The sequence below is a fragment of the Capra hircus genome, chromosome 5 (genome assembly GCF_001704415.2).
Source record: "Capra hircus breed San Clemente chromosome 5, ASM170441v1, whole genome shotgun sequence".
In the NCBI taxonomy this organism is placed as follows: Eukaryota; Metazoa; Chordata; class Mammalia; order Artiodactyla; family Bovidae; genus Capra; species Capra hircus.
In genome coordinates, this window is record NC_030812.1 from 89,969,035 (window position 1) to 89,982,170 (window position 13,136).

The 13,136-nt window shown below is 41.2% G+C and overlaps 1 protein-coding gene across 1 annotated transcript in view; it reads right to left on the minus strand.

The window, feature by feature from the left end:
* PIK3C2G (phosphatidylinositol-4-phosphate 3-kinase catalytic subunit type 2 gamma) overlaps positions 1 to 13,136 on the minus strand; it is a 470,847-nt gene that overhangs the window by 56,237 nt on the left and 401,474 nt on the right. Inside the window, exon 30 of the mRNA XM_018048420.1 lies at positions 7,202 to 7,277. Within this exon, the coding sequence (XP_017903909.1) occupies positions 7,202 to 7,277 (76 nt within the window). The remainder of the gene's footprint in view (positions 1 to 7,201; positions 7,278 to 13,136) is intronic.

The window sequence follows — 13,136 nt, forward strand, 5'->3', positions numbered from 1 at the left end:
AGTTCCTTAGTTCAGCTGAGTTCAGTTCAGTCGTTCAGTTGTGTCCAACTCTTTGCAACCCCATGAGTTGCAGCACACTAGGCCTCCCTGTCCATCACCATCTCCCGGAGTTCACTCAGACTCATGTCCATCGAGTCAGTCATGCCATCCAGCCATCTCATCCTCTATCTTCCCCTTTTCCTCCTGCCCCTAATCCCTCCCAGCATAAGGGTCTTTTCCAATAAGTCAACTCTTCACATGAGGTGGCCAAAGTATTAGAGTTTCAGCTTTAGCATCATTCCTTCCAAAGAAATCCCAGGGCTGATCTCCTTTAGAATGGACTGGTTGGATTTCCTTGCAGTCCAAGGGACTCTCAAGAGTCTTCTCCAACACTGCAGTTCAAAGCATCAATTCTTCAGTGCTCAGCTTTCGTCACAGTCCAACTCTCACATCCATACATGACCACTGGAAAAACCATAGCCTTGACTAAACGGACCTTTGTTGGCAGAGTAATGTCTCTGCTTTTCAATATGCTATCTAGGTTGGTCATAACTTTTCTTCCAGGAGTAAGTGTCTTTAATCTCATGGCTGTAGTCACCATCTGCAGTGATTTTGGAGCCCAAAAGGGTAAAGTCTGACACTGTTTCCACTGTTTCCCCATCTATTTCCCATGAAGTGATGGGACCAGTTGCCATGATCTTCATTTTCTGAATGTTGAGCTTTAAGCCAACTTTTTCACTCTCCTCTTTTACTTTCATCAAGAGGCTTTTTAGTTCCTCTTCACTTTCTGCCATAAGGGTGGTGTCATCTGCAGTTCCTTAGTAGGGATAGTAAAATGGTGAAGTCTGGGATTTTTGCTTCAGGTCATCCTAGTTAACCATTACTTTAATACACTAAATAAATTTATCCTCTAATTATTTAACAACTCAAAGTTTCAAATGACTGACAAGAAGTGTCCTTAATAGTGTGCTTCTTTTTTGGAATCAACTGATATTCTGTGACATAAGTATTCAGAATTCAGAATAAGAAAGAGGAAATAATTTAAAGAATACAAAAAGGAACAACTTCCTACTAATTCTTCTTTGTTTCAGTGATTTGCATATCTTGCTTAAAATATGCAGTCCTGCTGTTGCAACATAATGGGCAGTTTGTCTTCAAAAATATTCAGAACCAAAACTTTTGTCCATTATCACTGGCGAAAAAGTCTTGAGTATCATATGATGTAGTAAGAAGTCCTGGGTGTTCTTTGGAATGAATGATGGTAAAGCTGAAACTCCAGTACTTTGGCCACCTCATGAGAAGAGTTGACTCATTGGAAAAGATTCTGATGCTGGGAGGGATTGGGGGCAGGAGGAGAAGGGGACGACCGAGGATGAGATGGTTGGATGGCATCACTGACTCGATGGATGCGAGTGTGAATGAACTCCGGGAGTTGGTGATGGACAGGGAGACCTGGCTTGCTGCAACTCATGGGTCCCAAAGAGTCGGACACGACTGAGCGACTGAACTGAACTGAAGAAGTAAGCAAACCAGAAAAAAAAGAATTCTGAAACAACCAAATTAGTTTTTACAATAAGAACCCTATTTTTTTTGTGTGTGTGTGTATGTACTTTAAAACACTTATAGACAAATAATAATCACCAAAAAAAAACACTTGATAGTGACTCATAGTTTATGTTTTGAAACACAAAGAAAGAATTTTCTTTAAGGGCTTTAATGACAAAATAGAGGCTAACCTAGTAGCTTTTTAAAAAAGTTTAGCCTCTCTAGAAATTGGCTACTTTCTTATTATTGTTTTTTTTAATCTGGTTAACTCAAGTTTAAAAATAATGATTGTAAAAATCTCTCCATCTAATACTGTTTTTTTAGAGAATATTTATAAATTATGACAATCAGTTTAGTTCAGTTCAGTCACTCAGTCGTGACTGAGTTTTCATGAGTCAACTCTTCGCATCAGGTGGCCAAAGTACTGGAGTTTCAGCTTCAGCATCATTCCTTCCAAAAACACCCAGGACTAATCTCCTTTAGGATGGGCTGGTTGGATCTCCTTGCAGTCCAAGGGATTCTCAAGAGTCTTCTCCAACACCATAGTTCAAAAGCATCAATTCTTCGGTGGTCAGCCTTCTTCACAGCCCAACTCTCACATCCATACATTACCACAGGAAAAACCATAGCCTTGACTAGATGGACCTTTGTCGGCAAAGTAACGTCTCTGCTTTTGAATGTACTATCTAGGTTGGTCATAACTTTTCTTCAAAGGAGTAAGCGTCTTTTAATTTCATGGCTGAAGTCACCATCTGCAGTGACTTTAGAGCCCCCCAAAATAAAGTCTGACACTATTTCCACTGTTTCCCCATCTATTTGCCATGAAGTGATGGGACTGGATGCCATGATCTTCGTTTTCTCAATGTTGAGCTTTAGGCCAACTTTTTCACTCTCCTCTTTCACTTTCATCAAGAGGGTTTTTAGTTCCTCTTCACTTTCTGCCATAAGAGTGGTGTCATCTGCATATCTGACGTTATTGATATTTCTCCCAGCAATCTTGATTCCTGCTTGTGTTTCTTCCAGCCCAGCGTTTCTCATGATGTTCTCTGCATGTAAGTTAAATAAGCAGGGTGACAATATACAATTTGACATACTCCTTTTCCTATTTGGAACCAGTCTGTTGTTCCATGTCCAGTTCTAACTGCTGCTTCCTGGCCTGCATACAGATTTGTCAGGAGGCAGGTCAGGTGGTCTGGTATTCCCATCACTTGAAGAATTTTCCACAGTTTATTGTGAACCACACAGTCAAAGGCTTTGGCATAGTCAATAAAGCAGAAATAGATGTTTTTCTGGAACTCTCTTGCTTTTTCCATGATCCAGCAGAAGTTGACAATTTGATCTCTGGTTCCTCTGCCTTTCCTAAAACCAGCTTGAACATCAGGGAGTTCACGGTTCACATATTGCTGAAGCCTGGCTTGGAGAATTTTGAGCATTACTTTACTAGCATGTGAGATGAGTGCAATTATGCGGTAGTTTGAGCATTCTTTGGCATTGCCTTTCTTTGGGATTGGAATGAAAACTGAACTTTTCCAGTCCTGTGGCCACTGCTGAGTTTTCCAAATTTGCTGGCATATTGAGTGCAGCACTTTCTCAGCATCATCTTTCAGGATTTGAAATAGCTCCACTGGAATTCCATCACCTCCACTAGCTTTGTTCATAGTGATGCTTTCCAAGGCCCACTTGACTTCAAATTCCAGGATATCTGGCTCTAGATGAGTGATCACACCTTCATGATTATCCAGGTAATGAAGATCTTTTTTGTACAGTTCTTCTGTGTATTCTTGCCACCTCTTCTGGATATCTTCTGCTTCTGTTAGGTCCATACCATTTCTGTCCTTTATTGAGCCCATCTTTGCATGAAATGTTCCCTTGGTATCTCTAATTTTCCTGAAGAGATCTCTAGTCTTTCCCATTCTGTTCTTTTCCTCTATTTCTTTGCATTGATCGCTGAAGAAGGCTTTCTTATCTCTGCTTGCTATTCTTTGGAACTCTGCATTCAGATGCTTATATCTTTCCTTTTCTCCTTTGCTTTTCACTTCTCTTCTTTTCACAGCCACTTGTAAGGCCTCCCCAGACAGCCATTTTGCTTTTTTGCATTTCTTTTTCTTGGGGATGGTCTTGATCCCTGTCTCCTGTACAGTATCATGAACCTCATTCCACAGTTCATCAGGCACTGTATCTATCAGATCTAGTACCTTCAATCTATTTCTCACTTCCACTGTACAATCATAAGGGATTTGATTTAGGTCATACCTGAATGGTCTAGCGGTTTTCCCTACTTTCTTCAATTTAAGTCTGAATTTGGTAATAAGGAGTTCATGATCTGAGTCACAGTCAGCTCCTGGTCTTGTTTTTGTTGACTGTATAGAGCTTCTCCATCTTTGGCTGAAAAGAATATAATCAATCTGATTTCGGTGTTGACCATCTGGTGATGTCCATGTGTAGAGTCTTCTCTTGCGTTGTTGGAAGAAGGCGTTTGCTATGACCAGTGCATTTTCTTGGCAAAACTCTATTAGTCTTTGCCCTGCTTCATTCTGCATTCCAAGGCCAAATTTGCCTGTTACTCCAGGTGTTTCTTGACTTCCTACTTTCGCATTCCAGTCCCCTATAATGAAAAGGACATCTTTTTGGGTGTTAGTTCTTCATAAAACCATTCAACTTCAGTTTCTTCAGCATTACTGGTTGGGGCATAGACTTGGATAACTGTGATATTGAATGGTGTGCCTTGGAGACGAACAGAGATCATTCTGGTTTTTTTTGAGATTGCATCCGAGTACTGCATTTCCAGCTCTTTTGTTGACCATGATGGCTACTCCATTTCTTCTGAGGGATTCCTGCCCACATAGTAGATGTAATAGTCATTTGAGTTAAATTCACCCATTCCAGTCCATTTTAGTTTGCTGATTCCTAGAATCAACGTTCACCCTTGCCACCTCTTGTTTGACCACTTCCAATTTGCCTTGTTTCATGGAACTGACATTCCAGGTTCCTATGCAATATTGCTCTTTACAGCATTGGACTTTGTTTTTATCACCAGTCACATCCACAGCTGGGTATTATTTTTGCTTTGGCTCCATCCCTTCTTTCTTTCTGGAGTTATTTCTCCACCAATCTCTAGGAGCATATTGGACACCTACTGACCTGGGGAGTTTCTCATTCAGTAACCTATTATTTTGCCTTTTCATACTGTTCATGGGGTTCTCAAGGCAAGAATACTGAAGTGGTTTGCCATTCCCTTCTCCAGTGGACCACATTCTGTCAGACCTCTCCACCATGACCCATCTGTCTTGGGTTGCCCCTCGAGCATGGCTTGGTTTCACTGAGTTAAACAAGGCTGTGGTCCTAGTGTGATTAGATTGACTAGTTTTCTGTGAGTATGGTTTCAGTGTGTCTGCCCTCTGATGCCCTCTTGCAACACCTACCATCTTACTTGGGTTTCTCTTACCTTTGGCATGGGGTGTCTCTTCACGGCTGATCCAGCAAAGCACAGCCGCTGCTCCTTACCTTGGATGAAGGGTTTCTCCTCACCGCCACCCTTCCTGACCTTCAACGTGGGATAGCTCCTCTAGGCCCTCCTGCGCCAGTGCAGCCACCACTCCTTGTATGTGGGTTGATCTTCCCGGCCACCGTCCCTGGCCTTGGACATGCGGTGGCTCCTCCAGACTATTGCCCTGACCTCAGACGCAGGGTGGCTCCTCCCGGCCACTGCCCCTGACCTCGGATGCGGGGTGGCTCCTCTTGGCCATTCCTGCACCATTGCAGCCTGGCACTCTCGGCTGCCGCCCCTGACTTCAGATGTGGGGTAGCTCCTCTCAGGTGCGCTGAGAGTGCGCGGGCCGTCGCAGCCACTTGCGCTGAGTGCACCAGCCGTCGCAGCCTGGGGCCAAACTATGGTGGAGGTAATGAAGATAACGGTGACCGCCTTCAAAAGATCCCATGCAAGCACTGCTACACTCAGTGCCCCCAGCCCTGCAGCAGACTACCACCAAGCCATGCCTCTGCTAGACACTCCTGGACACTCAGGCAAATCTGGGTCAGTCTCTTGTGGGGTCACTGCTCCTTTCTCCTGGGTCCTGGTGTACAAGCTTCTGTTTTTGCCTTCCAAGAATCTATTTCCCAGTCCTGTGTAATTTGGCAGCTCTGTGGTGGGGTTAATGGCAACCTCCTCCGAGAGGGCTTATGCCATACCCAAGTCTGCTGCACCCAGAGCCCCTGTCCCAGTGGTAGTCCACTGCTGACCTGCACCTCCACAGGAGACGCTAAAACACAGTTCTGTCTCAGTCTCTAAAAATATTTTATTTTGTGGACATCATTCTTCCTTAGATACATGCTATGAAATGTAAGAAACTACCTTACTCAGTACTGTTTATGGTTTAATATAAAAGCAAAGCATCTTAGAGGATAACATTACTTACATGAATAAAATGTGGGGGCAATAAAAGTGATTTAATTATCATATATTAATTTAGGATTTGTTAGTATAGAGCAGTGCATATAATGGGGAAGTGAGTGCTTGACTGAAAGTTACTTTCAGCCTAATAAGAGAAACAAGGCAGACCCAAAAATAAATATGTAACAGTAAACAATCACACTCTAAGACCTGATCTGGCTATAGAGAAGTGTACACATAAGGGGTAAGTAACTAGGATATCAGGTACAGAGAGAGGTGACGAGCAGATGGGCCTAATCTTAAAGGTAGAGAATACAAAGGTGGATGTGGACGAAAGGAAGACTGGTAGTTGCAAAGGGAAGTTTGGGGTGGGGGTGGGGGTGAGGTCTAGCCAATTATGAGTTTGCAAATCTTATGGGAGATAAAAACCAGTATCAGTATTAGATGGCCACTGGCAATGGAATTACTTTAAAGAGTGCTTTAGATTGATAGGATATTTAAAAAGTCTTTGCCAATCTAGGTGAGATGATTGAAAAATTAATTAGAATTAACACACATTTGGCAGAGAATAGGGTAGATAATTGTGCTGGGCTAGTTTAGGATCCTGATAATAAAATAAGACTTCATGAAGGAAGTGGAATAATTATTGAGCTTTAAAAGATAAGCATGAAACTGTTAGATAATTCATGGTCATTATTATTGCCCAATATTTATTTTTGTTGTTTTCTAAGATGTTGAGTAAACTGTAAGATTTACATGCAGGGGAAACCAGGACCTCTGTCTCTGAAATGCAATTCCACCTCAAAGCACAGTTAACTGAAGTAAGTTAATAGTGGGATAGCATGGAATTATTATAATTAGACAAACACACCTGGGTTTAATTTAACTTGATAAACATATTCTAAGGAGTTAAAAAGCTTTGAAAATGGATTGAAAAGACTATGAAAGCCTTACTGTTAAAAATATTTTAATTTGAAAATTAACAAAATAAAGTTCTGATTTTTTATACAATTGAACTCAATAGTTGTACATACATGCTCAGTTGTGTCTGACTCTGTGACCCCATGGCCTGTAGCCCACCAGGCTCCTCTGTCCATAGGGATTCTTCAGGCAAAAATACTGGAGTGGGTTGCCATTTCCTCCTCCAGGGGATCTTTCCAATCCAGGAATTGAACCTGGGTCTCCTGAACTGGCAGGCAGATTCTTTACCGCTGAGCCACTGGGGAAGCCTCACAATTATATTGAAACTCAATAATTGTACATGGTAATAATGATAAAATTACTTACCTAGGTCCACAGCTGATGATTCTTTCACTGCTTGTTCCACAGGCTCAGAGAGGAAAAAGCTAAGTACACAATCACTCTGAAAAATAAGACAAAATATATTTTTTCATTTAATACATTTATTTATCATTCCTGTTTCTTAGTCTCTGAAAACACTGACCCAAATATAGAATATTTATAGATGCCTGTTTTATTTATAGATATATCTATATTTATAGATTCCATACATAGGCAAAATATACTAGGAAGTCTAGTAAGTCAATGCTGTAATTTTTCACTAAATTAAGCTAATCTCTCACGAGATTAGAATCTGGCTATTTTATATTTCTTTAAGAGGCTCAGGTGTACACTGCTTTTAGAACTCACCACAATGTTTACATTCTTGACCTTTACAATTATGCATCAATCTCGCATGTCCTTTTTCTAGAAAATGTGTACTGTTGGACAAAGCTTTTGGAGAAAAATTACTCTCAGTAGGACACAGACACTCAGTGAAAAACCATTGCTCTTCAGGGTTCAGTTCTAGAAATGCTCACTAAGCTCTAAGCATTATGGAATGTTAGGGGATATTTAGAAAGAGAAAGATGCAAAAGGTGACCTCTGTATTAGAACACAATCTGATTAGTGGAGGAAACATTGTATTGAATGCGTCAGCAGAAATTCTAGTTCTGTGTAATTTTACTACAAAGATGTGAGTGTGCTTCTCTTTTAAACTGAGATGATCACAAACAAACTGACATTTAACCTGGACTCCAATTAATGGGCTAACTGATGAATCAGAATAACTTGTCCTTAGTGACACTGACAGGCATTTTGTTTTAAGCCCTTATATTGACACATATTTTTTTTCCATAGAAGGTACATCTTTATTTATTTATTTTTAAAATATAAATGTATTTATTGTTTTAAGCAAAGCAGCCTTTCCTATATTTTTATCTGAAGGGCACCACTACATAACTGATTATTGCTTTTGACTATCATAGTTCAGTTCAGTTCAGTTCAGTTGCTCAGTCGTGTCCAACTCTTTGTGACCCCATGAATCATAGCATGCCAGGCCTCCCTGTCCATCACCATCTCCCAGAGTTCACCCAAACTCATGTCCATCAAGTCGGTGATGCCATCCAGCCATCTCATCCTCTGTCATCCCCTTCTCCTCCTGCTCCCAATCCCTCCCAGCATCAGGATCTTTTCCAATGAGTCAACTCTTCACATGAGGTGGCCAAAGTATTGGAGTTTCAGCTTTAGCATCAGTCCCTCCAATGAACACCCAGGACTGATCTCCTTTAGGATCGACTGGCTGGATCTCCTTGCAGTCCAAGGGACTCTCAAGAGTCTAAACCAACACCACAGTTCAAAGGCATCAATTCTTTGGCACTCAGCTTTCTTCACAGTCCAACTCTCACATCCATACATGACCACTGGAAGAATCATAGCCTTGACTAGATGGACCTTTGTTGGCAAAGTAATATCTCTGCTTTTCAATATGCTATCTAGGTTGGTCATAACTTTCCTTCCAAGGAGTAAGCTGATGCCATATTAGCTGCAAAGCTGCCTGACATTCTCCATTCTCCCCAGCTAGCCTTGTTCTTTGCAATGGCTCTTTCAACCTTTTCCAGAAACTTAAACTTCCAATTCTGACTCCTTTCCTGGTGATTTTGTCTGCACTCTAGAGAAAAACAAAAGGCAGATGGAGATTTCTGATTTCCTGCTGAAAAATCTACAGATGCACAAAGTCATATTTTCTCTTTTCTTCCTTCTCCAAGGGAAGATCTGTCTCTCTTCCCATCTATTCTAAGTTGAATTGCACCCTCCCCCCAAATGTTGAAATCCTAACCCACAGTAGCTCAGAATGTGAACTTCTTTGGAAATAAGGTAACTGTAGATATAATTATTGGAGAAGGAAATGACAACCCACTCCAGTATTCTTGCCTGGAGAATCCCAGAGATGGAGGAGCCTGGTGGGCTGCCGTCTATGGGGTCACACAGGGTTGGACACGACTGAAGCGAGTTAGCAGCAGATATAATTAGTTAAGTTAGGATGAGGTCATATGGTGGAGGGTGGACCTCTCATCTGATATGACTGGTGTCTTTATAAAAAGGGGAAATTTAGACATATTTCACGCTGCAAAGATGGTGTGGAGAGACAGGGAGGAGAGGTCCATCTATCATCTACAATCCATAGTGAGAGCCTGGGATAGATTCTTCCTTTACACCTGTCAGAAGAAATCAACCCTGTGACACGCTGATTTCAGGTGTTCATTCATAGCTTCGAGAACTTCGGTGCAATGCATTTCTGTTGTTTTAAGTCACCCAGTGTATGATACTTTGTTATGGCAGCCCTTGCAAACTAAAACACCACTGAATGCTGCTCATGTCCTTCAGTGTCCCAGATTCTATACCTTTCTCCTCAAGAACCTTGTAGAATATCCCAGTCTATAGTCTTTTTCTTCCTTGCTCCTTTCCCTCCCTCCTTCCCTCTCATTCTTGCTTTCTTCCTGCCTTCCTCTTCCGTTCCTCCCCCTTTCTTTCTCTCCCTCAAGAATCAAGTATGGCTATTTCCCTTCATTTTACAACCATATTCCTCTTTTTATGATGTTTACTTTTCTGTCCATTTTATTAATAGCATCTTATTTAAAAGTAGGGCTTCCCTGGTGGCTAAGAGGTTAAAGCCTCTGCCTGCAATGCAGGAGACCTGGGTTCGATACCTGGGTTGGGAAGATCCCCTGGAGAAGGAAATGGCAACCCACTCCAGTATTCTTGCCTGGAGAATCCCATGGATGGAGGAGCTTGGTGGGCTACAGTCCACAGGGTCACAAAGAGTCGGACACGACTGAGCGACTTCACTTTATTTAAAAGTAACTGCAAGGGTGGCCATGCTATACATAAAGCATGAAAAGACTATAGCCCTAACAGTTATTCCTAGATAAATTTTTCCTTCACCATTTCCAGTCTTTCCAAGTTTTATTCCAGAAAGAGAGAGAAGGACGATTAATATGTCCATAAGGAATAATTGCCATCACAATATTAACTTGGACAGAAACATTAAGGACCCAATTTAGCTGGTACCATCTTATTTTTCCTGGACTTCCCTTGTGGTTCAGCTGGTAAAGAATCCACCTGCAATATAGGAGACCTGGGTTCAATCCCTGGGTTGGGAAGATCCCCTGGAGAAGGGAAAGGCTACCCACTCCAGTATTCTGGCCTGGAGAATTCCATGAACTGTATAGTCTATGGGGTTACAAACAGTCGGACACGACTGAGCAACTTTCACTCGCTCCACTCACTTTCCATTTAGGGCTTCCCTGATAGCTCAGTTGGAAAAGAATCTGCCTACAATGCAGGAGATCGCAGTTCGGTTTTTGGGTTGGGAAGATCCCCTGGAGAAGCGAAGGGCTACCCACTCCAGTATTCTGGCCTGGAGAATTCCATGGACTGTACAGAGTCGGACACGACTGAGTGACTTTCAGTTTCAGTTTTCAGTATCCTATTTTCCCACTAGACAAGTTTAAAAAAAGTCAAAGTTTTCTCAGTGTGGAAGCGTAGGACAGCTTTTACACTGACATGCTATCCCAGATGAGTTATAAAATTTCTCAAACCACGCAAAGTATACTCATACAAAAACAATTTCTTGTCATTAATGTCCCTTTCAAGTCCTGTTATTTTTCTTCTCTTTGACACAAACTTACGGGAAGAGCTGTCAGTACTCACAATGATTCCACTTCAACTTCCTCTAGCTTTATCATCTAACATACTCAGGTTTCTGTCATTAATCGAACTTTGAAAATGCTCTTACTATCATTTCTCTTGTTTAAGGTCTTTTCCCCCCTAAATCAATCCAATGGAGATTTTCTTGGCCCTTTATATATATATATATATATATATATATATATATATATATATAGCTACTCCATTTTTAGTGAAAAATTCTCTTTCACTTGCTTCCTTGTTGTCCCAGTTTTTCTTCCATTTGTCCTGCCATCTCTTCTTACACTTTTTTTTCAGGCTCCTTTTCATTTTCCTTATAACTTCACTTCTAGTGTCCTTCACTTCAAGGGCTTCCCCGGTGGCTCAGACAGTAAAGCGTCTGCCTGCAATGCGGGAGACCTGGGTTCAATCCCTGGTTCGGGAAGATCCCCTGGAGAAGGAAATAGCTCATTTCTCTCATTGTTCTAACATGTTCTTTCTGGGTAATGTTATCCCCCTTGGTGGCTTCTATATTCCCTGGTGGTCTAGGGGTAAGACTCTGAACTCCCGATGCAGGGAACCCAGGTTTGAAAACTGGTCAAGGAACTAGGTCCCACATGGTGCAGCTGAGAGTTCACATGCCACAACTAAGACCCGGAGTAGCCAAATAAATAAATGAATAAATACATAAATATTTTTTAAAATAGATATTGTAATGATTTGCAAATCTACAGTTTTATCTCCATTCTGTCTCTTGAGCCTCAGCCCTCTACTTCACTACATCGAAATATCTTTTTATTGGCTTCCTTGACTATTCTAAAGATAATTAAAACCCCCAAAGTACACAACTAGATGCATTTTCTTTTCCCTTGATTTGCGACTTCTTCCTGTGTGTGCATGCTCAGTCACTAAGTAGTGTCTGACTCTTTGCAACCCTATGGACTGTAGCCCACAGGGCTCCTCTGTCCATGGGATTTTTCAGGCAAGAATACCAGAGTGGGTTGCCATTTCCTTCTCCAGAGGGTCTTCCTGACCCAGGGGTCAAGCCCGCATCTCCCATATCTCCTGCATTGTAGGCAGGTGCTTTACCACTGTGCCACCACTATACTGAACTCTATTTCCTCACACTCTCTCACCTTTTCTACATGCTCCTTTCTCTATCCTTTCCACCTCTACCCACCCACTTGCCCAAGCTTTATCACATTCTCTTTTCTCTACTCATTTAGGCTAGTCAGTGTGATATCAAGAGCAGAGATCATTTATTCACTCATATCTAATAGAGTAGCTTTACTCAATAAATATTTATTAATAAAAACAGAGATCTGACTTCAGATATAGAATACATTGGTCTTCTAATGGAAATATTTTTAATCTGTGTAGCAGTTTTATGCATCATTATAAACTAGTTGATTAGCAATTTTGATCTCTACATGTTGATCTCTTGTGAACTTGTTTAATAATCTATCTTCAAGAAATATATCCATATGCAGAGAGCTGACCAAATCAACTTTTTTAGTTTGAGAGTCTGAAGTCAAATTTCAGGCCATGCAGAATTTGTGGTTGGTTTTTGCCAACCAGTCAGTTATTCTCATTTTGGCAACATTTTGACCTCACCTCCTAATGGTTATTAAACTCCAGTAGTAGGCAGAATATTTCCCCAGTTAGTGTCTGAAATGTCACCACTAGCTAATTATTCCCTTGTGTTTACACTGTCATATCCTTGAAACCTTCATTTGTAATTCCAGGTGTGGGTGACATGCTTAACGCTAATTTCTTCTTGTGGCAAGATGGTTTTCACTCAATGAAAAAAATGATTCAGTGTCAATGGAAGAGAAAAAAAATCAATAAAAATGATGATAGGATAGGAAAATTAATATTACTGGATTTCAAAATAATTAAATTTTTTCTCACATTGGCTTTACTTGGGCACACGTATCCCACAGCTTTTTAGCATGTTGCACTACTGGAGAGTTTGGAGAATTATCGAAATGTTAGTGCTATAATTGCTTTCACTGATAACCTGAACCAGTGTTTTCAGTTGAGTTTGTACTGACCACCAGGCAGTGTGGCTATCTTTAGCCGTGTAGACTGAGCAATTCTATGGGTGCCTTCTTTACATTGACTATAGATATACTTCTAGTCTGCAGAGCTCTCCAAATGTAGAGCTGCCAGATATAATAAATAAAAACAGATGATGCGCAGGACTTCCTTAGTGGTCCAGTGGCTAAATCTCTGCTCCCAGTGCAGGGGAGCT